General features: G+C 42.4%; 1 protein-coding gene across 3 annotated transcripts in view; it reads left to right on the top strand.

The window, feature by feature from the left end:
* Positions 1–25,414, top strand: part of LOC103223662 (carboxyl-terminal PDZ ligand of neuronal nitric oxide synthase protein) — a 317,588-nt gene that overhangs the window by 238,073 nt on the left and 54,101 nt on the right. For all 3 annotated transcript variants that reach the window (XM_007976364.3, XM_007976366.3, XM_007976365.3), the window contains one exon: positions 25,284–25,392. In XM_007976364.3, coding sequence (XP_007974555.1) covers positions 25,284–25,392 — 109 coding nt within the window. The remainder of the gene's footprint in view (positions 1–25,283; positions 25,393–25,414) is intronic.

The raw sequence follows: 25,414 nt of genomic DNA, 5'->3' as shown, positions 1-25,414 counted from the left end.
AAATAAACTTTAGCCACTGTGTTTTCAGTGTCCTGGGTACTTTTTAAAATATATTAAATTGTGATGTTTTGGTCTGTGTACATGTGAATTTTTATCTCTCTCTCTCTCTCTCTCTCTCTCTCTCTGTGTGTGTGTGTGTGTGTGTATGAGGACTTTTTTCTAAAATGTATATGGTCCATTTTATCATGAACAAGGATATTTATTATCATGATAATATGGTAACATTTACAAACGAGCTTTTCACGGGTACAGTTATTTTTCTGCCCTTAAGGGACCACTCTGGTTTGAGTCACTAGCTCTGCTGAAGAATACATATAATTGTTTATGGCTTCATGAAACACTGGCTTACTGAAGTGTTCACTTTAGACAAATGAATTTTTTATTTTTTATTAAGTCAAAATTTTTATTTAAATCTTTTGCATTATTCATATAGAATAACAGAATCATGTATTTTTTAATTGTGGTGAAATAAATATATATAACATAAATTTTGCCATTTTAACCATTTTTTAAGTGTACAAATCAGTGGCGTTAATTACATTGATAGTCCTATGCACCCATCGCCACTATCTGTTTCCAAAACTTTTTTATCACTCCAAACAGAAACTCCATGCCCATTAAGCAGTAACTTCCCATCACCCCTTTCTCTTAGCCTCGGTCACCTCTAACATCATGGAATCTTAAGAGGTTAACAACGCTATAGTGGACATCTGAACCAATTTCTCTTTTTTTTTTTTCAGTTTATCCTTTATCACAGTATACCTCTTTATCACAGGAAGTGATTCACTATTACAGTGTTCTTCATTAAGCAAAAGTAAATTTTTTATATATATAATTGTTTTCCATTTATCCTAGCTCTTATCTCTGGAGCCACAAATATATAGATCTTATTTCTCTTTTAAGTTAACCCAAGTTCTTGAAGCCATTCTTACTGTATTTTTCTAGACTTATTAATTTCATAAAATAGTATTTCCTCTTTAAAATGTTAGAGTTTAATAGAATATCCCAGATATTCTGTCTTACCAGTGTAAAATGTGGAAGACATATTTTTACCCCCACAATATGAAGTTGTACATTCATGTGGTATGAATTAGATCCAGTGTCATTTATTTGTTTAGCAAACTGTGTTTGGTCCTAGGTCATAGTGGAGTTGTAGTTCAGACTCCTCGGGATGTTAACAGTAATTGCTTTTAATTCAAGTTTTACTCATTCTTTATTTCTGTAGGTTTCTTTGTTTTTTAGCCTAAATATAAAGCTTTACATATATTAATGTTAAATTAAATGTAATTGATTTGAGGCTGTTCTTCAGTTTTTGAATCCTTGTGAATCAGGATTTCAATCAGAGAAGCAGAATGACTGTGAGTGTACTGTAATAAGGAATTTGCTATAGGATTTAGGCCTATACAATCTCAGTAGGAGCTGGGAAGTACAAGGTCTGGAAAGGCTCAGAGAACAATTATTAACCAACCCTGGTGGGGGTTGTGAGTCAGAATGTGCAGGAAGCCAGGCACATCCATGTGCTAGGTTACAACTGCAAAGGGGACAGGGCAGAAGTCTCTGGAAGGCTGTTCGTTCTTCGTGGCTACTACCTTTGAGTTTGCAGTGAAGTTTCTGACAGTGGGCCTGAGTTCACTGTTGTTCAGCAGGACTGATTGTCATGAAGGAGAGCTCGATGCCAAGCTAGGTACAGGGGAAAGTGAGGACAAACTTTAAAAAAAACAAAACAGCTCGCTGGCACCTTGACATCCATTGTTTCCCACCTCTAGCCAGTTATGACCTCCAGCACATAATAGCTGCTGCTTCACTTCCACTTCCCAAGTCTCCCACAAATTTTTCTTATGGGCAACCCTAAAATAGGAGAGGGAATGCTGAGACACATAGTTCTAGCCTAGGTGAGTTGACCCAGTGTAAAACCACCACATCAGGTTCTAGTAACAGGCTACTTCTCCCTCCGAGTTTTTTGCTAATGGCAGCTTTAATAAGAGTAGTTTCATCAGTCAGCATGGTGGCTCACACCTGTAATCTCAGCACTTTGGGCAGTTAAGTCAGGCGGATCACTTGAGGTCAGGAGTTCAAGACCAGCATGGTCAAAGTGATGAAACCCCATCTCTACTAATAATACAAAAATAAGCTGAGTTTGGTGGCGGGTGCCTGTTAATTCCAGCTACTAAGGAGGCTGAGTCAAGAGAATTGTTTGAACCTGGGAGGCAGAGGCTGCAGTGAGCCGAGCCTGGGCAACAGAGTGAGAACCTGGGAGGCAGAGGCTACACTCCAGCCTGGGCAACAGAGTGAGACTTTGTCTCATAAAAAAAAAAAACAAAAACCATAGTTCATAGTTTCATCCAAGTCACTGATAAGGCTGTTGAATAGAACAGTGGTAGGCCTGGAAAATAGAGACTTTGGTTTTTTTCTCTTTTATTCATTTTGGATTTCCTTTTCTTTCTTAACTGCTTATTCTACTCTTTCTGGCTTCAAGGGCATGCTTCCTAGAAAAAAATAAACTAAATAGTATTGGAGTATTTGTACTGTTATAGAAGTCACTGTGCTTTTGAGTTTCAATTTTCCTGCTTTAGCGTCCCCTGTCCTAGTCTTATTGGTGGACACTGATGGAATTAACATGTTTGACTAAATTAGTCCCTAGGCTGTTTATGTTCTTTGAAATGAGTGAATAGACTAACAAACAAAAATCCTTTTTAAAACTAGAGGGAGTAAACTAATCTGACCTGAAGTCTTCAGGAGCCAGAATGGAAGTAATTCTCCAGTTATGAGTTTAAATGATCAAATTAGGCAGAGTCTCCATTAGGAGTTCCAGCCAGTCTCCAGAAATGGCATCAGTTAATATCCAAATAATGACATGATTAAGAATTAGAAGTCTATTCTAACTTTGGCTTTCTACATTGATCTGTTTTGATTTTGAGCAAGTAAAAGATAAATTATTCAGAGCTAACTAGAGAAGGGAAGAAAGGTTGCGTGGAGAGGTAATGTGCTTTGTTGTTCATTGTGGTAGGCACTAGGGGAAACACTGGTGTATTAGCCTGGGTCCAATCAGGAGACAGAAACCACACAGTGATTTAAACAGAAGAAATTTATTATAAAGAACCATTAAACTATAATAAAAGAGTACCGACAAGGTGTAAAGAGGAGAGTATGCAAGGCAGCACAAACTTGGAAGGGAGATCCCTTCCCAAGATGCCCTTTAGACATTAATGTAGAAGGTATGATTACAGCTACTGATGATAGAGAAATTCACTGGATTGCCTATGTCAGAGCTGGTCCCAACTGCAGGGAGAACAGAAAGCAATCCTCCAGGTCTTGGGTACAGGTGATCTGCCGCCAGTGGGTGGACACACAGGTGGAGTTGGGGTATGGCTGTGGGTGAGAGACATAGAATGTGCAATGCCTACATCAGGATAGCTGTGAAAAACAAACCTGGGTGGCAGGGGGAAGGCTAGCAGAGAGAGTTAGAGCATCACTGTGGACAGGAGGCCCAGAACACCTAGTGTGTGCTTTATGAGGGCTGTGGGGAGGTGATCACCAGGCTGGACTGGTGCTGAGTTCGCTGAGGGACATGTGTTCTGGGCATGCATACCACTGGATGTCCTCATATCCACACCACTGATGGGCTATGTAGCAGTTGGACCAAGAGAAGTCCTTTCATTCTGCAGTGTTTCTTCTCCATTCTGCAGAGGAATCTTACCATCATGCTGCTGTACAGGAGATGTACTTAAAGGAATTCCGTCTATTACCACAGAGCTTGTATTGAAAGGTAAATTTGGAGTTGAGTAGCAATACATTGGTACAGGTGGTTACTAGAACACAGTCCTACTCTCAAGGAATATGGTCAGATAGAACTTGGCATGCATTACTTCAGTTAATCCCAACAACCCTGAGTGGTAGAATGGTAGAATCTATCATTTTCATTCTTAACACAGAAATTAAGCTTCAGTGATATTGGGCAGCCTCCCCATGGTCACACAGCTGCTGTGTGGTTAGAGAGCTGTCTGGCACTCACACTTTTGCCCATTTTGCCCTCTGTACTCACACATTTTGCCCTCTGTACTCAGTGCTATCCACCTTTAAAGGTGCCTCATTCATAAGCTTGCATGTTCTGTTTTTGTTATAAAAAGTATATATGAAAATACAGGACAAACTACATTTTAAGGTAAATGGGGATTTGATAGAGCTATTCTATGATATTTGGAATTTCTTGGGAAATCAGGATACCCATGTAGTATATTTCACTTAGTTAACGATCAAGAGTTTAAATGATCAAGATGAGCAAGATTTAGGAAAGATGGGTATGCTGAGATTCAGGAACCACATCGAACTACAAGCAAGGTAAACAAGAAATCAGTTCTTAAACTCTAGACTCAGTAATGAGATGACAGAATGTTAAAGACAAAGATTTTAAAACAGCTGAAGGGGAAAAATGTAGTCTACAAAGACAATTTTTTGATGGCAAAAAAATGTAAGACAGAAGACAGTGAATTATCTTTAAGAATAAGCTTAGAAAGAACTCCTTAAATACCTTTTTATTATGGAAGTAAGGTAGAAGAAATCCTGAGCAGCTTTTGTAAAGACTTGGAAATAAATGAAAAGGGCATCCGTCCTTACAGGAGAATGACTAGTTCAGAGTACAGACAGAAGAAAGACTTGCATTTATCAGATAGAAGAGGTGGTGACTCCTGCAGAGCAGTTTCAGTAGAGAGGTGGGGACATCTGTTTAGTTACTTGGTGGTGAAAGAAAGGAGAACCATAGTATGATGAATTACAACTTAACAGTGAGATCAAATAAATATATATTTTAAAAAGAAGAGCTAGTAATACCCTTATAAAGGGATGATGAAAAGGTCCTATGGGGATAAAGATGGAAGGTTTTTAAAGTACGTGTAATTTTAAGCATTATTATTTCTTCAAAATGTGCTTATATACAATCCTGACCTGGGATACATAAGTAGAATCATAATTTTGAGATAAGGGAAATGCTATAATAATTTAGTCACTGTATTGTTTTGTGGAGCCAAAAAGCACTCCCAAGATTTAAGGAGTCTTAAAGATACCTCTCCAAAGTCCATGCTGTCCCTCCAAAATCAGAGACCTCCCAGACAGAGATGACTCTATATCTTCCCTTCTTCCACATCTTCACATGCCCCAAGCTCCAACTCAAATCCTGGAATGCATTCCCTTTTCTCCATTCCTATTAGACTCTGGAAGGCACAAAGGGTCACAAAAAAAATCAGAGAAGGAGGTGTACCCTGTTCTTTGCTTATGATACATACATGTCTCTTTTGCTGTCTGTGTGGTTTATAAGTGATGGGGTGACATCTGCCCTTCCCGTACTGTTTCTGTAAGGATGAATGTTTTCTCTTCCTTCAGCCTCCCATTGCCTAAGGTCTTTGAGCAGCCTCTGCTAAACTGAGAAAACTGATCATCAGAGATGCGGAGGCAGCACAGCCTATAGATCTCTTTCTAACTTCTCATATCATTTCTGGGTCATCCCATCTGGCAGATATGAGTGTCCATCACTCTAGTCATGAGTCATGTTTCATGTAGAGTTGATGTTTTTATTTCCTCTAGCTTCAAAACCTTTCATTGCTAGTGCCTTTTCATACATATGCATGAGTAGGAATTACCCAATTTTACGCATGGAGAATCTTATGAACTAAGAAGGAGAAGGAAATACCATTCATGCTGTCTGGCTTCTGTTAGTTCCCAGGGCTACTTAGCAATCCCTTATTCGCCCTGGTAGATGATAATACCCATCATAATGCCCTTCTTACCTTCTACCTGTCAACCCTGTATACCCTCACTTTCCATAGGTGACCCCCCACACCTCTCTGAGATTCCTCAGCTGTCCTCTCCTCCCTTAGAATCTCTTAGTGTCACTCCCAACTGTCTTTCTGTTCACTGCCTCTCTCTCTCTCTCTTCTGGACCCATCTTCACTTGTTTCTTCAGCACCTTGAGCTGTGAACTATGCTCTGTCTCTCTGTCTTCCTGGACACCCTCTTTCTCCCTACAAATATGTTCAGCTCTCTCCTATCCTTTTTTTAACCCTGCTAACCCCACCCAAGAGCCCGTCTTCTGTTAACTCTCCCTTTCTTCCAAAGCCCTGGGTATGTCTTTGTCAGGGCCACCATCTTGCAGGTCCTCGTGGCCTGGTGTTGCTTTCCACCACTTACTTCACAGAAATGGCTCCCTCCACGTTTACCCCTGCATGCCCTATACCTCCAAACACACCAGCACATTCTTCTGTTCTTCTGCATTGCCCTGCAGTATCATCTACCACTTCTCATTTCTCCTATCTCTGTTTTTTGCTTCCTTCTCTTTTGTTTGCTTTCAACCCTACATATTTATATATATTCTTTACCTTTCCTGAAGGGAAAATTCTGGATTGAAGTGTTTATCCCTCCTTATAAGGTGCAAAAAGTCCCTTGTGCTTAGTGAGTCTCAGTAAATACCTACAATGGATGATGAGTCTCCAGCAAGGGATTGATGACTTATAAATCATTGGAGGTATGGTGGCTCCAAGTCATATGTACACATTAGCACATGTGTCCAAGACCTTTCTTTTTCTCTCTCCTTCTTTCTTTCACCCTTTCATTTCAAAAGTCATTGCATGCTTTTATGTAGAAAGCGCTTGGAATGCAAAAACAAACAGGGTGTCCCCCATGTCCTCAAGGATCTCACTGTGACTTCTATTAGACTTTCCATGATGGTTTTTAGATAAATGTTCAGGGGAAGATGAAGTGTAAGTTTTAAAATGACCAAATAATACGTAACTGTTACTAAAAATAAAGTAGTGAAGAGTCTTATAAAGGAAAGTGTCCGTTTTCTTTCTTCAACACCTATTCCTCCTAGTACTGCTCCATATGCAAATATATTGACACTCAGATATTCTTCCAAACTCTAATATTCTGCATTTAGTTCTAAATTATCCTGTTTTTCTCTCAGTAATATATCAAGAGCTTCCTCCCACATCTGTACTTGCAGTCTTCCCATGATGGCTTTGGCTCTGAAAGTTCCAAAGTGAAAGTGATAGTTTAGGAAAACCAGTCTGGCTTGGAATGCAACTCATCCCAAATAGAAAGAAACTCCTGTCATTGAGATGCACTGAAGAGAGATTGCTTGGGGATCTGAGTGTAATGGGAAGAGTATCTGGGTCTGGCCAAACTGGGTGACAGCAGCAGAAATGCAAAGAAAGAAGTTAATCTGTGGGCTGTTTTAAGCATGGACCATTCAGACTAGTGGTGTCTGAATATAGAGTAAATGAGGAAGGGAGAGGAGGCCCCAGTGATCTCAGGTTGAAGCTTCAGTGCTTTTACCTTTGCCCTTTCTGAGGGCTTTCTGCCTCTGTTGGCCTCCCACTTGATTTTAAATCCAGTCATCCTGAAAAATGGAAATTTGTGTCATGGTTACTCTTAGCATGAACTCCATGAAGGTGGGGACCATGCATGTTTTACTGTTGCATCCCAAGTGCCTACAAGGTTTTTAGTGTATAGTAGGTGCTCAATAAATACATACTGCATGACAAAGCTGGGGCAGCCTTGATTTGCTTGTTTGCTGCACTAAAATGTTCATCTCAAAAAGGCTACTAAGCTGGTTTATCCTCTTGGTGGCCTTGTCTTCTACCCTTGCACAGCCCTTTTGTATCTAAAACTGGGAAGGGTTATCACAGCCCCCAGGGCAGGGAGCTCATGAAAGAGCCCATAGACCTGCACAGCAGGAAACTGAAAATAGCTACCAGAGCAATCAAAATTAAACTTCTAGATCCGCCTCTCTGGGCCTGGCCCTAGAGGGCATCTTTTACACTAATGATAGAAAATTAAATTAGGCCACCTTTAGAAAACTTCACAAAATTAAATACTGTCTACCAGGGAGGGAATTACCCTGTGGGGAAAGTAACAGGGGAGCAGGGAAACAGGCTGGTCACAGTTCTACTACAAAATGATTGGCTGGTGTCAAATTTCATTACTCTGTGCTTCATTTTATTCTTCTTAAATGTGTAAAGGGAATCCATTTAGAATTTGTGCAAAGCATTGAAGAATCTCAGAAGGGAAAGTGAGTGCAAAATAAAACAAACACTTCTGTCCTTGACTTCTCTCCTTGCTACCAAATCGGCACTGGCCTGGAAGTCCATCAGATGGTCTTGACCTTTTCTGGGATACAAATACCTTTGAGAATCTGCTGAAAACTATTTTCTCCATAGAAAAAAAAGTCATTCTGGCAAAGTTTTGAATTTTAGGAGAATTCATGGACCCCAGACTCCTGCATGTTTATGAATTCCAAGGTAAGACTCCTTTTTTGCCAATAAGTGTTGTACATCATCTTTGAATATTTGCATCTAAAACTGGGAAGGTTTATCATTGGCTCTTCTACTGCTCAAGTAAGAGTAGGAGGAGAAAAAACAAACTTTATTTTTCATTAACTTTATTAATGATTTAATGTTTGAATGCTTAAAAAATTTTATTTACCAGCCCAAAAGGCATTTGCATTTTGTTAGAGGAATCTTATTATTCAATACAAACCAATCTCATGTTGGTGAGTTTCACATTATTAAAGGGAAGAGGATTCACATAGGAGGGGCCTTTATGTTACCCTCAATGTCCTTGGAATCACATGGATGATGGGAATGTTGGCCTAGGGCCTGGGATTTACACTGACTTGTAAGGACCATGTGATGGCCCAGGGTAAATAAATGACCACTGTGTGACCAACCCTAACCCCAAAGGTAAATAAAGATTGGTCTTGATTTGGAGCTGTAGCCCCTGCCTGACAAAACCTTTAATATTAAGAGATAACCTCTGGGGTTGCAGTAGTACAGTGTTGTAGCTTACTCCACAGCTTGAGCATTTTGCACTAAACACCTGTCTAGACACTGCTACAGTGCCCTGTCCTCTGGCCTGGCTGGGTAAGCTTTCTGTGGCTTCCATCTTGTGTCCTGGCACAGTTGGGAGGAAGGATGGTGGTGTCACACCTCTGAGAGCACAATCAGACTGTGAGCCTCGGCTTCCTGTCTGGTAGCAGACCTCAGACTGGAGAGGTGAGGATGACTGCGAGGTCCAGAAGGTTAAGCACAGAATTTGGGAAAGATGGAGTGGAAAAAGCTGGGTTGTCTGCAAGTCTCCACATCATTTATCAGGAGACCCTGAGACCTGGCTCTTGAGGAGTTACAGCCTTTCCCTGTTGCTGGCAGTCGCCATGATCAAAGCATGATTAACTGAGGAGTCCTCTGTATTTAGCTTAACATTTCTGCCTGTCAAATTCTTATTAATCTTTCAACATTTATTTTAAATAACACATCCACCAGGAATTCTTTCCTGATTTCATCCCTACCCCCACAGTGGGGATCTAATTAAGGTTTGTTCTTTGGACCCTAAGGTGTTATACAGACCTTAAGTTTATCCTTTTATTGTAGTTTATCTGTCACAGTTTTTAGTAGGAACTATATCTTATCTATCTTTGGGTCTCCTTAACTGCTTGTCTCACACACAATAGGGCTCAATACATATATATTCAATGTAATTAACTTCTTAAACTTTTGCACAATTCCCAGAAATTAATTACACTCATTCTGTAGACTTTTATCTGGGACTGAGTGAGTGAATGAATGAATGAATGAATGAATGAATGAATAATGAACCAACCCACCTATAGACATGTGTTGAGCACTGAACAGAGCCCATATGTGGAGGTATTTGGGAACAGTGACAAAAATGTTAACATTAGAACATCAGAACATATATTCTAATAGAAGATAATAAGCAGCACACAAATAATACTAAAAAGACAGCATCACAGTTAAGAACACTGAGAAACAAGAAGTCAAGTGACCTTGTTCAGCTTTGCTCAGGAAGAGAGCCCAGCACCTCTTGATGTTGTGGGTTTAACCACTAAGCAAGGCTGCCTTTGAAAATGCACACCCTCCTTCCTCCGGTTGGCTGAGGATGCCAGTCCTGTCCAGCTACTGCTGTGCAGTTAGCTCTTTGCTTTAGGTCTGATTATGTTTTTTTGTGGATTATCTTGGTCTTTGACCTCATCTCTTGTCTCACTTGTTGCAGTTTTTACTGATAATTCATAATGATCAGGGATTGGGTGGGAGAAATGAAGCCATCATAAAGGGTAAATGTGTTCATCTTGTTTTTATTAATTGCTCCAATAAAGGTTTTTTGGAGGGGGTGAGCAAGAAGAACCTCCGAATGGCAGCCCCTGACAGATGAGATCTGCACATGAGCTCATTGTTGCTCAGTGTCTCCCGTCAGCACATAATTAATTGTTGGAGATGGTCCTGACTGCTGGGGGAGGTGAGGTAGTGCAGGTGCATTTCCTTGCAGAGTCGGAGCAGCCATCCAGGCTCTAGGCCAGTGGTGTGTCCTCAGACTCAAACACTGTTAAAAATAGAGAGAGAGAGATATGTATATACACATGCGTATACACACGTGCACATACACACACCAAATTTTTTCATATGTGTATGTGTATGTAAGAAGAATTTTCTTAGTAAAAGAGTTAAATCTAAATTTCTCCTGATTGCCTTTGTTCACTCATGAGAAGGACAAAGCCCAAAGGAAACAATTTAGCCTGTCAAACGCCTCAGCTGATGAAGGGGAATTTGACAAGCTAAGTGTAAAAGAGAGACTGCAAGACTCATAAACAGATCCCAAGAGAGCATGTAGTATCCCTGGCCAGGCCTCCCCACCCTTCCAGCCCTCGTATATCTACATGAGCCCCATCACTCAGGTCCTGAGAGGCAGGAGGAATTCGTATGAATCTCCTCTCTAAGAAAATAACAGTAACATAATTTTGATTTCATGTACTGTCCTTTTGATCCATGTCACGTTTCTGTTCCTTCCTATGAGAAAGGGAAGTCAGTAGCAGGTGGGTGAAATGCAGGTCTGGGGCAGTTACAACAACCCTTGCTTTTTATCAGGACACTTTAGTAAAAGTTAAACTGACCTCTTGCCTTAACCAGCCCCACTTCTACTTCCACATCAAAATGGCATTAGCTCTCTTGCAGGGAAAGGCTTAGCTACTTCAGAAAGGCCACCAAATTCCGCCTAAGAAAGGGAGAGGGATACAAGCTAGGAGCAGGACTGGCCCCCACCTTAGTGGCAGGTTCATAGTTGGTGCCTTCTCGGACCCCAGGCGAGCTCCTCTACTTGCACCCTGCCTTCTGCTGTCTCTATGTCTTGAGCCATCGTTTTCCCTAGAGGCTATTTCTGTTTTGTCCCTTATTTTCCAGCCTACAAATAGGATTAGGTTTTGCCATCCTAAAAAGAAAAGTTGCCCCTCAAACCCACCATTCTGTCTTGCCCTTCCACTGCCAGACTCTTTGGAGAAACTGCATTCACTATCTATATTTCCAAAACTCCCATTCACTTTTCAGCTCATTTTAACTGGGCTTCCTGAGCTACTCTACTGAGACTGCTCTTGCTAAGGCCATCAGGGATGTTTTGGTTGCAGAATCCCTGGCTTGCTTTCTGTCTGCATCTTATTCAGTCTCTGTGAAGCACTCAATGCTGTGGGTCTTTCCATCCTTCTGGAGACTCTGTCTTCCCTCAGCTTCCACGATGGTTTTCTCTTGTTCCTCCTCAGATCTCTTGGTCTTTTTCTGCTCAGTATTTTTTTTTTCTGACTCCTCCTATTATGCCCTCCATTTAAATGGGTACTGTTAATGGGATTCTCTCAATGAATTACTTTTCTTCTTCTTCTTCTTGCTCCTCAGGGGATCTCGTATTTCCCGTGGCTTCAACCACCCTCTAAACCTCAGTGACTCCCAAGTCCGTGCTCCTCGGTCCCCACACTCCATCCCCTCCATCCCTTATTTCCAACTGCCTCTTAGGCAATTCCATCCACTTTTGCCTTCTCAAAAACTGACCTGTCCAGAGCCACACACTCCTCTTCCTTCCCTGTCCCTTAGTTCTTTTGTCCTTCTGTGGCCCTTGACCCCATTAATGTTTAGTCCATCCGCCAAGTTACATAGCTCAGAATCGTCTCCTTCCCTCTCATGATCACACCCAGAGAAACTACTGTTGTGTCCACCTGCTCTCCCCATGGTGGCTGCCCCTGCCTTTGTTAGGCCTCCAGTGTTTCTTGCCTGGACCCAGGGTTGGTTTGTCTGACTGCACAGACTGTGCTGTGCGTCGCTCCAGGTGTGTCATTCACGGCCCTGAGCCCAGGTGCCCTGCACTTATTTACCGAACTGTAATTCTCACAACAGCTCCCCTGTTTGTAGATGAGAAAACTAAAACTTGAGCATTGAAAGACTCACCCAGTAGCTCACAAATGTAAGCAGCAGAGTGGGGATTTGAGTCTAGTTCTTCTGACTGCAAGCCCCAGGTCCAGATTCTGTTGATTCCCCCAAGCACTCTGTATTGCAGTAGGCTCTTGGTGGCCTTCCTTCTGCTCCTGCCCTCCTCCAATCCATCCTCCACACCACCGTGACTACCAGCCATGTGATCCCCCTGCTTAGACTCCCATCCTTGCCCTGAACCCACAGGGTGAAGTCTGAGCTCTGTAGCTGGGCTCTCCACAGTTGGCCTTGACCTCCCTCTGTCCCCATCTCCCACCAGTCCTTCTGTGTGTCTTGCAATCCCTGTGCCGAGGCAAACTGTGCCACCTCATGACCTCATGCCTTTCCACATGCAGTTTCCATCGCAAGGGCTTTCCCTGCTCTTCTGTCTCTGCGATGGATAGATTTCCATTGTCCTAGATCTGCTCGGCAGCCCTCCCCACTGTCCTCAGTGCCCAGGGAGGCTGGTCTGTGTAGACCTGTCCTGAGAGCTCCTGCCAGATGGCACACAGCTCTTCCTCTCTTGGCTCTGGAAACTGCTCCCTGCCCTGCCTCTCTGGACTTGGGGTACTGAGGGCTCCCAGGGACACTGCACTGCCCTCACCTTTGTGAACAGTCCTGTATTAAACTCTCTTCAGCCTAGTCACACATTATCTGTTTTCTGCCAGGACCCTGACTGACACATTCCCCACCCACCCCACAATCCTGCCACCTCCCACGTTGTCTTCGAGTCACAGCTCAGGCGGTAGCTCCCTGTGTGCCTTCCCAGTTCCCACAGGCAGCTGGCTGCATCCTCCTCTGCATTTCACTGGCTCCATTCCTCTGTCCGCACTCGCCACACCCTGTCAGTACCCCCTGAGCTCCTCAGGGCAGACTCTGAAGCAGACTCAGCTCTGTATCTTGGAGAAGCCAATATGGGGCCAAGGGAGGGAGTACAGAGTAAGAATGTGCATTTCTTAAAACAGAGGTCATGCTGGACCACCCCGACACCTGCTTTTGGGTGGTGGGGAGACAATGAGAAAAGAACTTCTGGCATACAGCATATGAAAATAACGGAAATTCTCAAGCAAGGACTTGCCTCCTTCACAGGCTTCTGCTCACATTTCTCCACCCTTTGCGGACAAGGAGTGGACAAAGAAGGGTACAAACCTTTGTTGATGATTATTTTGCACTGGGAAGACTTTTGCCTAATGCCTCTCGGCATATAACACTTGAAGGAAAGTATTTGCTGGCTTGAAAGCAAAAGGATAACTTGAGAAAAGAGAAGAGGAAGGGTCCTTACATGCTGCCTTCAACCACTCCCTCCCCACATTTCCGAAAGAAAGATACAAGACTTTAAAAAAGTAACTGGAGCCCGGTGCGGTGGCTCACGCCTGTAATCCAAGCACTTTGGGAGGCCGAGGCGGGCGGATCGTGAGGTCAAGAGATCAAGACCATCCTGGCCAACATGGTGAAACCCCGTCCCTACTAAAAATACAAAAATTAGCTGAGCGTGGTGGCGTGCCTGTAGTCCCAGCTACTCAGGAGGCTGAGGCAGGAGAATCGCTTGAACCAGGGAGGTGGAGGTTACAGTGAGCCGAGATCATGCCACTGCACTCCAGTCTGGCGACAGAGCGAGACACCAGCTCAAAAAAATAAATAAATAAAAATTAAAAAGTAATTGGAAATCAAAATGAGGTCAAAGATGAATAGGTTCATTTTTTTCCCCACTTTGTTTTAAGGTCACCTAGCGGCCTGGAAGTAAAGATACACAGTCCTTTAAAAAGCAGCGACATGGGTGCAGCTGCAGGCCATTATCCTGAGGGAATTAAAACAGACACCCAAAACCAAAGACTGCATGTTCCTGCTTATAATGGGAGCTGAACAATGGTTACACGTGGCCATAAAGATGGAAACAACAGACACTGGGGACACCAAAAGGGAAGAGGGAGAAAGGGGGACAGGGACTGAAAAAGTTCCCATTGGTACTGTGTGCACTGTTTGGGTGATGGGTTCAATAGAAGCCCAAACTCCAGCCTTACGCAATGTATCCATGTAACAAACCTACAGATGTACCCCCCTGAATCTAAAATAATAAAATAATTTTTTAAAACACACAAAAAAGAAAAAGACACTAGATTGTGATCGAGAGTGAGTTGTCCCAGGTCAAATCAGAATGGCTTGGACATTGCCCTGAGGGTGGGCCAGGTGAGATTTAGAAATGCTGAGCCCTGGAGTACACACAAGCCCCCAGCAGTGGCTTGTTGTCTTATCTTCAAGTCCTGGGAGGAAGTGCCTTCAGATGAGTTCTGATTCAGAGCATGAGGTAGGCAGGTTAGAGCAACTGGAAAAATAACAATATTAGGAAAGAAAAGTATCTGGACCTGCCAGCCAGGCATGCTCCCACCCCTGGGAAGCTTGGGGAAGGAGGTGGATGCTCTTTCTTCGTTTCCCATCATGGCATATGGGACTCCTCAAGGCTGAGCAGGTGGCATGAGGGGTATGGAGTTAGAGTCAGGTACAGAGGGAGTTATGGTGGGAATCCTCAGAAGCTCAAGTGGGAACTCAGCTGCCTTGGAAAGACAAGATGTGCTTCTGATATGTATCATATCCCTGGATTGGTTTATTTGAAGAAACATAGATGGAAAGTGGACAATCAGTCGGGGATGATAAAGAAATCCAGCGTGTCCCCTGAAAATCTTACCAACATGAGAATGAATTTGTTGGTGACCACAGAGACATCTATGAAGACATCAAGGACTTGGAAAAATAAGAGGAATAAAGAGAGCCAGGGTTTCCAGGTGGCATAAATGTAGCATGGGACTAATTTCTAGACCAGGTATAGAGAAAACAATAGTAATATAGGTAATGAATGATGTTCAATATTCAAATGATATTTGATGATTAATCAGGCAGATGGTACAGAAGTTTTCAGAACTTGGTGAAGATTGCTAGGGTTCCAATTCTAACTCAGATACTCTAGTGAGTTGAAATATGTCCCTTAGAAAGATATGTTAGGATATGTTTCTCATCCCTGGTACCTGTGAATGTGGATGTTATTTGAATATAGGGACTTTGCAGATGTAATTAAGGTGAGGTCATATTAGGTTAGGGTGGATCCTAAATCCAATGACCAGGGTCCTTGCAAGAAGAGGGAAATTTGGACACAGGCACAGAGGAGACACAGGGAAGAATGCCGTGGGAAGGCAGAGGGAGTAGACTAGAGTGACACCGCTGCAAAGCTAAAAATGCCAAGGATTGTTGGCAGCAGCCAGAAGCTAGGAGAGATGTGCAACAGATTCTCCCTGAGAGCCTCTAGAAGGAATCAGCCTTGATTTTTGACTTCTGGCCTCCTGAACTGTGAGAGATGAAATTTCTGTTGTTTTAAGCTATTCAATTTGTCGTAATTTGTTACAGCAGCCCTAAGAAATTAATACAGATACTACTGGCTGTGTGACCTTAAGAAAATGCACAGGGGTTACCCTTCTGTTTCTTCATCTGTAAAATGGAGATAGTAACTGTATTCACTTTATATGGTTGTTGTGAGAATTAGATGAGTTTTTACCTTAAGCAGTGCCTGACAGATAGTAAACACACAATAGATTAGCAAATATTCTTCTTTGATCACTTCAATTCAGTAAAGATTTTTTTTGAGCAACTACTATGCGGCAGACCCTACATGTAAGTCATTTCATTTGATTCTTGTAACAGTTCTGTGAACCTTTTCTTATCCCATTTTGCACTTAAGAAAACTAAGGCTCAGAGTATTAACTTGTTTTGAGAAAGCAGACGAGCTGCAACCTCAACTGAGCCTTTGGCTCTGTTCTGTCAGGTCTTCTATTCCACAAAATCACAGGCATTTTAATGTGTAATGGGGAGTGGACAAGAAAGGGTATGAAGCTTTGTTGATGATTATTTTGCACTGTGAAGACTTTTGCCTAATGCCTCTCTGCATGTAACACTTGAAGGAAAGTATTTGCTGGCTTGAAAGCAAGAGGATAAACTTGAGAAAAGAGAAGAAGAAGGTGTAATTTTCTAGACAATGCTCCTCCAGCATATACCAGTCAAAGTAGTGCCCCTAATATTTGTGGTGTGTTCTTTTTCTCTCTGCTTTCTGGCTCTGGGAGGGAAGTCGTGTCTCTGAGCAAGAATCTTCAGGAAGTCTGAGGGTCCTGAAAAGTGTGGGATGGATGGTTTAAACCCCCCAAATGTGAACAAGCTACATGTATGAACTCAGATAACATAGACACACAGAAGAAATAATTGGCACCCTGTGTAAACAGATTTGGTTTTTGACAGCCAACAGCAGGTGACAGTTATTTTGGAGAAATTTATGAGTGTTGGAGAGAAATTAAAGCCTTGAAATATATGAAAGGATTTTTGTGTAGTGGTTTTGTGAAGGACACCTTTTTTTTTTTTTTTTTTTTTTTTTGCCTGCCTGTCAAGAACTGAACAAGAAGAAATTAATTTATCCCAGTACTTGGCATTTAGAAAGTGCTATGTGATGGTTTGTGGTTGATTCAAATAAAGCAGGGGAGGTTTTAGTGGGACATAAGAAAAAAACTTGTTAACAGCTGTGAAATTAAAACATAAATTAACTGCTGAGATAGGCCATGAGGGTGCCTTAGCTAGACTTTCAAAAGATAAATATGCATTTGTCTGGCTCTTGCTAGCTCTTAAAACTCAATTGGTTGCTTATTTGTTACTCTAGGTACACAGTAGATCTTTGTAACAATAAGTTAGACATTTGTGTAATTTTATTCCTTGAAGAAACCTTAGAAATCAGCTCTTATATTTGCTCTTCTCTGCCTGTAGTTAAAGAGATGAGCTTGACTGTCTCTCGAGGTCTTTCCCAGCCCTGGAATCCCAGGCTTCCTTCCAGACTATGCTATGATAAGGCAGACCTGTGAGATACATCCCAGTCATGGTGACAAGGGGTGACTGGGCAGTGTGGTCCCACACTTCAGGTGTCTGTGGAAGTCAGGCTGTGAAGTAAGGAGACCAGTTCCATGAGGGATTTTGGGCACCATTTCATGAGTTTATTAACCCTTCTTTTTTGCCAGATAGCCCTGAGGAAGGTAGTCGTCAAATTGAGAATGGCTAAAATGAGGAATGAAGAAGATGGAAATTATAATAACTTCAAATAAAAGCAAACCAGCTGATGTGATCACAAGCCGTGTATATACAGTGGGGGGAAAATGATCATCAGACCAAAGCAGTCATAAGAGAGAGCAGTGATCAAGATGGGAGACAATGTTATCTGAAGATTAAATTAAAAATAAATAAGATAGATGAGGAAAAGAAAGAGTAACGGCTGCGACAGGACTGTGAATCTGTGTTCATGCTGCAGGGCTGGTTGAGAAGAGAAAAAGAAAGGTACACCAGTATTCAGGCAGCATGCTGGGGATAGGAGTAAGGGGTGCATTCCTTCCTGTAGTGTCTGGTGGTGTTCTATCAGCAAAGCATTTGGAGGCTCTCATCAACCCACCGCCCCTTCTGATATTTTTCCCAGTCTCTCTAAGGATAACACATTGGGGCTCCCAGAATCACACAGGCTGGGACACTTAGGGAATCCTTGTTCCCGAGAGCAGGAGTCATGCTAGATTTCCCAGGACCATGCCTTCACAGTTGGGCCTCATTCATCTGGTCTTGAGCAGCAGGTTGGTTCTGTTTTCTGTCTTCTGCATGTGTCGCATTGTGCTTCTTACTTTCTCAGAGGTTTTCCTTAAGAATACCACTTGATTTTGTCTCCACCATCTTCAGGTGACTTGGTATCTTATCTTTATCAGCTGGTTTCATTTTGCTCTGTCCTGAAGCATGTCTTTTGGGGTTAGGAATGCCCGTGCCTTCCAGGACCTCAAGAGAAAAATCTCTGTACCATACACTGGAGACTCCCCTAGCCTGACAGAGAGATAGCAATGTTGGGAGAACAAGAAATATTTCTCTTTGTTTTTCCACTTGACATTTCTAAGTTTGTTTCCACAGTTTTCAAGTATTTGTACAACATTTCATGGGTTAGAGAATATTCATGCATCTGTTGTCGCATCTGAACCTTATAATCACCCTGAAAGGTGTTTTTATTATTCTCACTTCAACGATTAAAAAAGAAGAAGGTTGAGAGAAGGAAAATAATTTGCTCAAGGTCCCTTGGTAGTCTACATCCTCTACCCTAAAGTTCTGTTTTGGGCTATGGCAGGAGAGAATTGCGTGTCAGGACCTGGGCCTGCTGCAAGAGACCCAGTGGGTCTTGAGCAGGAGGCAAGGCACATGGATGTAGACTCAGGAAACCTTGCAGGTGACTCAAGACCTTTTACAGCCTCTGCAGTCCTAAAGTCAGCAGGCAGTCCCCATGGAGATGAGGGGCATTAGAGGTAGAATGCTAATACCTGGGGAAATACGGCTGTTTTAGTCAGGGTTCTCCAGTGAAACAGAACCAATAGGATATATATGTGTGTGTGTGCGTGCGCGCGTGCGTGCTTCCACATATTACATATGTTTATGTATATGTACACATACTTAATGTATGCATACACATATAAGAAATGTTTAAGGAATTGGCTCACATGATTATGGAGGCTGAGAAGTTCCAAGATCTGCAATTGGGAAGGTAGAGACCCAGGAATGCTAATATATGGTTCCAGTCTGAGTCTGAAGACCTGAGAACCAGGAGAACTGATGGTGTGACTTTCAGTCTGCACATTGACAGGCTTGAGACCCAAGAAAAGCCTGACCTGGCTGGAGAAAACCAATGTCCCAGCTCAAAGCAATCAGGTAGGAGGCATTCCCTCTTACTCAACCTGTTTGTTCTATTCAGGTCTTCAGTTGGATTATTGGATGAGGCCAGGGAGGATGACAGAGTAAGATGAGGTCTCATGGCCAGAGACTGAAAGAGGGAATAAAGGATGAGAACTTGAAAACAACATAATTGATTCTAGTCAGGCCCCAAAATGTGAGATCATGAAGAAAAATCATGTGGCTGCCCAGATTTTCATAAAATGCTTCTTGAAAAGTACACAATATGGAAAGCAGAGCTTAAAAACAAGTATGAGTGCAAAGGAACAGCCATTACTGAGAGAATTAAAACCCTGAATGCATTGGGCTTATGGAAAAGGCTGAAGATGAGAGAGAAAGGGGTGTGAAGGAAGACAGAGTTGGCACATGGCAAGGGGAAACTCTCAATCCCTTTTTTCTAACTCTCTTGGTTTTTTTTTTCCCCTCTCAAGTAGAGAACTGATCTTCAAATTAGAAACACTAGAACATATGTGATTTTAAAAAACAGAAGTTCAAAGCCAAGAGGAAAAAGGAAGGTATTCCTCACTACTGTGTGTCCAGGCCTGAATCACTCGGCTTCTGGGCTCCTGAAAAATATGATTGCAAAATAGTGATTGGTCACCTTTGCAAAATTATGACGGATGGAGAAGAAACAAAAAGATTGCAAAAATAAAATATTGTAGTTTTTAGAAACAGGGGCAAACCTGGGTCAGGAATTACCAACTAGTGAATTTGTCATTGCTCCTGGGCAGAATTCTAGAAGAGATCATTAAGCAGATGGTCTGTGAGAACTTGGAAAAGGAAATCATGATCACTGGGAGCCAGTCCTAAAAAACCAGTTACCCAAGTATGTTCAGGAAATGTGCCTTACAGCAGTTGTGCAAGTTAGCCTTGAGCGTTTGAGTAGACTACAGTTTGAACCAGCAATGAGATGTTATAACAGAAGAAAAAAATCATGATCAGAGATGCTTTGCTAAAAATTCAATTCTAGGGCATAGAAAATATTTATCCAAATATACTCTGTGCTGTTCAGATCCCTTACAAATGAGTTCAGTTCTGTGAGCTGCATTTTAAGATAGTCACTGGCAAGTTGGAATATGTACAGAAAAAGTTAAGAGAAGATGGAACTCATATTTATTGAGTAAGCAACTTACCATGTGTTGGGCATTGTGTAAAATGTGGTATATGTGTTTTAATGCTTAAAACAATACCATGAAGAAGTCATTAATATGCCTATTTTAGATGAGGAAATGAAGGATTATGTAACTGAGTTTTTTGCCTCAGGTCAACAGCTAGAAGATAGCAAAGCTAAGACTAAGACTTGAACCTTTCTCATCCCCAAACCCATGCTCTTTCCACAGTGCAAACCTGCCAGAGAAATAAGGAACTTGGAAAATGGGCCAGTTGAGAAACTATTGAAGGAAGAAGTAGTTCACTTTAAAAATGAAAGGAGTGCAGAGGACTCGGGGAGCAGGGAGGGCATTAGGAAGAATAGCTAATGCATGCCAGGCTTAATACCTAGGTGATGGGTTGATAGGTGCAGCAAACCTCCATGGCACACGTTTACCTATGTAACCTGCACATCCTACACATGTACCCCGGAACTTAAAATAAATTTTAAAAAGAAAGGAGTAAATATAAACTTGATGTTGTTATATTAAAATGTTGGCCATTTGGAAGAGGACTAGCCTTGTTCTCTTAGATCCCTATGAATGGAACTAGAGCAGTAGTGTGGCAGTAATTAGAGCAGTTCACATTTATGAACCATTTGCTATAAGCTGACCCCTCTGCACACATTCATTCTTTAAACCTTACTAGCATGAGTGAGGTATAGCACAATGATTGTGCCTGTTTCACAGGTGAAGAACAAGAAGGGAGTTGAGATAATGACCAGGGTGTCCCAGCTAGTAAGTGGCAAAGCTTGGGCTGAAATCCAGGTCTGTCCCCCTCAGGGCCAGTGTTCTCAGCCATTTTCCTCCACTGCATTCCTGTTGGCAGAATTCCAATCAACATGAGGGAAAATTTCCAGGTAACTAGAACCACTTAAAAAGGGATCAGATACTTTGTTAGAGAGTGAATTGCCTATCAGTGATGAATCCTGACAGACAGAGATGCTGGCTTGTATCCAGGCCTGATGACCCCACAGCTTTCTTTCTACCCTAAATTGTTGTTGTTGTTGTTGTTTTTCTATGATCTTGAGAGAAGCGAGTTTACCTATAGATGAATAGTTTGAGAAGGGAAGTATTGGTGGTGAGTCTAGTGGTTTTTAAAATCACGTTGTCCACGTAAATTCCAGCATGATGATAAACCCAAAATCCAGTTTCTTCCAGATGTTTTTCTTTCAGTCATTTATGGTAAGTTCTGTGGACATATCATGCATCTGCAGAAAGGTTTATTACTGTGTAAAAGCACTAACAGTTCTGTTAGTAAGTAAAAATTATAATACTGTACACATTTTGAAATAAAAGTAAGAAATTTTAGGGCCAGCTGTGGTGGCTCATACCTGTAATCCCAGCTACTCAGGAGGCTGAAGCACAAGAATCACTTTAACCTGGGAGGCAGAGGTTGCAGTGAGCCAAGATTTCACCAAGAAAGAAAAAAGAGAGAGAGAGAGAGAGAAAAAAGAAATTTAAAGGAGAAGAAATTTTAGGAAAGTTGAAGGGGGAATAAAACCTTATAAAACCTTATTAACATTATATGAACCATATTGGTATCCTCCTCTTTATAATTATAGTGAAAGTTGGGAAAATTGACTAAGGTACTTTTTGGAAGCAGGATTATCAGAACTACCCTAGACTGACTTAAGGATAAAGATGAAGAAGGAAAGAAAAAGGGAAATCTTTCCTGTTCTCTTGAGCACTCACCTTCCTCTACTCTCCCCCAGTTTCTACCACCCCCATAATCACAGTGCTTAAGAAAACCAAGTAATGGAGAAATAGGGTTCTTGGAATATATTTCTTGATCTGGAAATTTGCGCCCAAGAGACCTTAATTTGCTGATTTATTAGTTTGTTGATGAGTGAGGTCGCATGGAAAAACTTTCTGCCTCTTGGTTATGTTGGAGGAAACTTTTCTAAGCTTTAACTAGCTGACTTTTTGGTTAGCTAGAGATTATTTACTTTTAATAACAACATGCTAAGTTTCTGAAATCAGACATAGCAGAGCAGTCTCCAGAGAGCTGTGGTCCAAAGGCAGTAGCTGCATCCCTGTACAGTTCTTATCAGATTTTCTGAAAAGATGCTTTATCTGTTAAGGTTAAGTTAACCTTGGCTTAGTGCCGTTCCTCTGTTCCTTCCACATCTCTGTCTTGTGGGCATGCCAGTTTGCATTCAAATCTGCTGTATCAGTTTTAAATCCAGTTCTCAGTCCTTTGGGTATTACATAAGAATAAATTAACTAAAGAATCCAAGAAGTTTGACGTGTGATGCTGAACTAACTGGATCTGACTTCCTTGGGGAAAATGAATAACCAGGCAGATCACATTTTAGATGCTCATTAATGACAGCTGGAACACCTCCCTCCCTTCTAAGCAGGCAAGGAACCTCCCATGTGCCAATCACTGTGCTGGCACTGGGGATACCGAGATGTGTTCCTTGTTCCTTCAAGGAGCACATATAAAAACATCATAGTGTGAGATATGTGCTGTGGCAAAGTTGAGCCCCAGGGTATTCAGCAACTCAGACTACTGAAGAAAAGGGAGGGGAAGGCTGCTCTGAACCAAGTCTTGGAGGCCGCCAAAGGTGTTCACAGCAGTTGCAGAGTTGGAAAAATGCACACGCCTAGTTCTGCAGGCCTGTGTAGGTGAGGACTCTGAAGGGAGATGACCACGGAAAGGTAGGTACACCATGCTAAGGAGTTTGGACTTTATCCTAAAAGCAGTAGGAAGCCTTTGGATGGCTTCAAGAGGAAAATGATGGGATGTAATTTGTCTTTTTAAAAATAACACTTTGCTAGCAATGTAGAGAATGGGTTCACAATAGGTGAGTTAGGAAGCAGAGCAGCACACTGTTTAGAGGATGTTGTAAAAATCCAAGTGAAAAATGAGAACTCTTGATGATCAGTACCTTGGAGTTGAAGAGAAAAACATAAACCAGAGACATATTAGGGAGCGAGTCTGCAAGGAACTTGCTCATGAGTGATGGATATTGGGGAACAGTGGAGGAAGCCATTGAGAATGACTCCTGGGTGTCTGGCTTGAGTAGGTGTGGTGTCCCCTTATCAAGATGGGACTTGGGGAATTTTGGGGAATATGATGAATTCACTCAGGTGTATGAGGAATTTGAGAAGCTTGAGAACCATTCAGGAGGAGATGTCCAGGAAAGTTGGCTGAATGGGCCTGGAACTCAGGCAGGAGATGCTGAGATACAATTGTTGATTTGTCCCTTTGATGTTAGGAAGACAGGTTGGCATCATTAGAAGGATAGGGAACTGGAAACCACACTAAACAGCCTATATTTCATTTAGAGATGATAGACACGTGAGATGTACTGAAATGCCTGCTAGCTGAGTTTAGCAGAGAAACTGCAGTCCCCAAGGTGAACTTGGGCTTTTTCACAGTATTGTTTTCCTCTCTCTGCCCACCTTTCTTTTGAATTTTCCTCCCAGGCTTCTTGGGGTCCTGCAGCAAGAATCTCAGTTACTAGGCTGTTTAGAGGCTACATCAGTAAGGGGATGTAAGATGGCATTTTACTAACTATCCTACCTCCTCAGTAACTCGTGGAAGTGTTGCTATTAGTAGTCCCATTGTACAGATAACAAAACTGAGCCTCTGAGGGGTGACATAGCTTACTTTTTAGTAAGTGGCAGAGTTGTTGAGGAAGTTGCCGACTCTAAATCCCATTCTCTTTCTTCTGTGCAGCACAGACCTACACTAAAACAAATCAGGCCTGTTAAATGCTTGAATGACAGCCATCAGTGTTGTTAGTGGTGAAAAATGTTTTGTGGAAATGATGTGGCCTCTTAGGTGCTACCAAGAGCAATACTCTCCTTGGACTGCCCAAAACTAATTCCACTGATGCACCCGCCCCAAATCCCTGCACCGACCCCACAGCAGTCAGACCTGGAGGCTCGGGGGGGCCCTGTCCTAAGCCAGCTTAAGATGCAGCCTCTAGGGCCTTGCTTATAATTTTCCCCCTTTCTCCGGCCTTCCCTTCTCCCTACCTCTGCCCACCCCAAGCAGCCAGAATGATCCTTTAGTTTAAAGCATAAGCAAGTCAGTCCTCTGCTCAGAAGCTTCTGATGGCTTCTCATCTCACGTAGAATATAAGCCACAACCTTCAAAGCCTTCTACATTTTGGCCTCTGGCTGCATCTATGACCTGGTTGCTGACCATGCTCACTCCGCTTGAACCACACTCGGTTGAGCCTCCCTAGGTGTTTCTTGAATGCTTTTAACACCTTCTGAACACTGCAGGGCTTGTAAACTTGCTGTTCCCACTTCCTGCTATGATTTGGCTCAGGTATCTCAGTCACTGACTCCCTTCCCCCATTCGGATCTCGGCCTCTCAGTGAGACCTCCCTGGCTACCCTGTCTAAAATAGCCCCCATCATGCTCCATCCCTTAGTCTGCCTTATTTTTCTTCATAGCACTTATTTTATATTTGCTTATTGTCATTGCCTACATGTAAGCTCCATGGGTTCAGGGGCTTTTTCTGTCCTGTTCCTGTTGTGTCCCTGGCTGCTGGGATAGTGCCTGGCCTGCAGTGTGCACTCAGTGGCATTGATTGAATCATGGAATGAACACATGGATGCTGTGGTCCAGGCAGAGAGGGGACAGAGAGTGGGATCACTATCACCAAAGGAACTAAGAGTATCTTAGTCCCTCCCAAGGTGGTAAGCATTGCTGGTTCCCCAAGTCTCTGCATTTGGGGATAATTGTAAACAGGCATCAGAAAACATGTGTGCATCTTTCTGAGTAAGAAGCAAGTTTGTTGCTCTGATAAGGATGGGAGTGATTTTTCCTTCTAACACACAAGTTACAGGGACAGGTTGGCCACCTCAGGAGATGGTTAACAATAGTGTCGTTTCCACTGTACCAAATCTGAAAGTCGCAGTGTTAGTGTTTATGGAACCTGTTGAAAGTGCCTCCTGCACTGTGACTTTTTGATCCCAGAGGAAGAAGACTTTCTGTAATAACTTGGCTCTCATGAGCTGTGCTTCAGAGTATCCTTAAACAGAGCTTTCCTGGTTAGAGATTTGAGCCTAAGGCCATTTTCAATGCATTTTTTCTGTTGTTCTTCCTTTAGGATCTTCTATGTCTCTCATGATTCCCAAGACTTGAAGATCTTCAGCTATATCGCTCGAGATGGAGCCAGCAATATCTTCAGGTGTAACGTCTTTAAATCAAAGAAGAAGGTAAAGAGGCGGTCGCCGTCCA

This window comes from Chlorocebus sabaeus, chromosome 20 (assembly GCF_047675955.1).
Source record: "Chlorocebus sabaeus isolate Y175 chromosome 20, mChlSab1.0.hap1, whole genome shotgun sequence".
NCBI classification, from domain to species: Eukaryota; Metazoa; Chordata; class Mammalia; order Primates; family Cercopithecidae; genus Chlorocebus; species Chlorocebus sabaeus.
The sequence above is the reverse complement of the archived record's forward strand: the minus strand, read 5'-3'. Positions and strand labels throughout refer to the sequence as shown.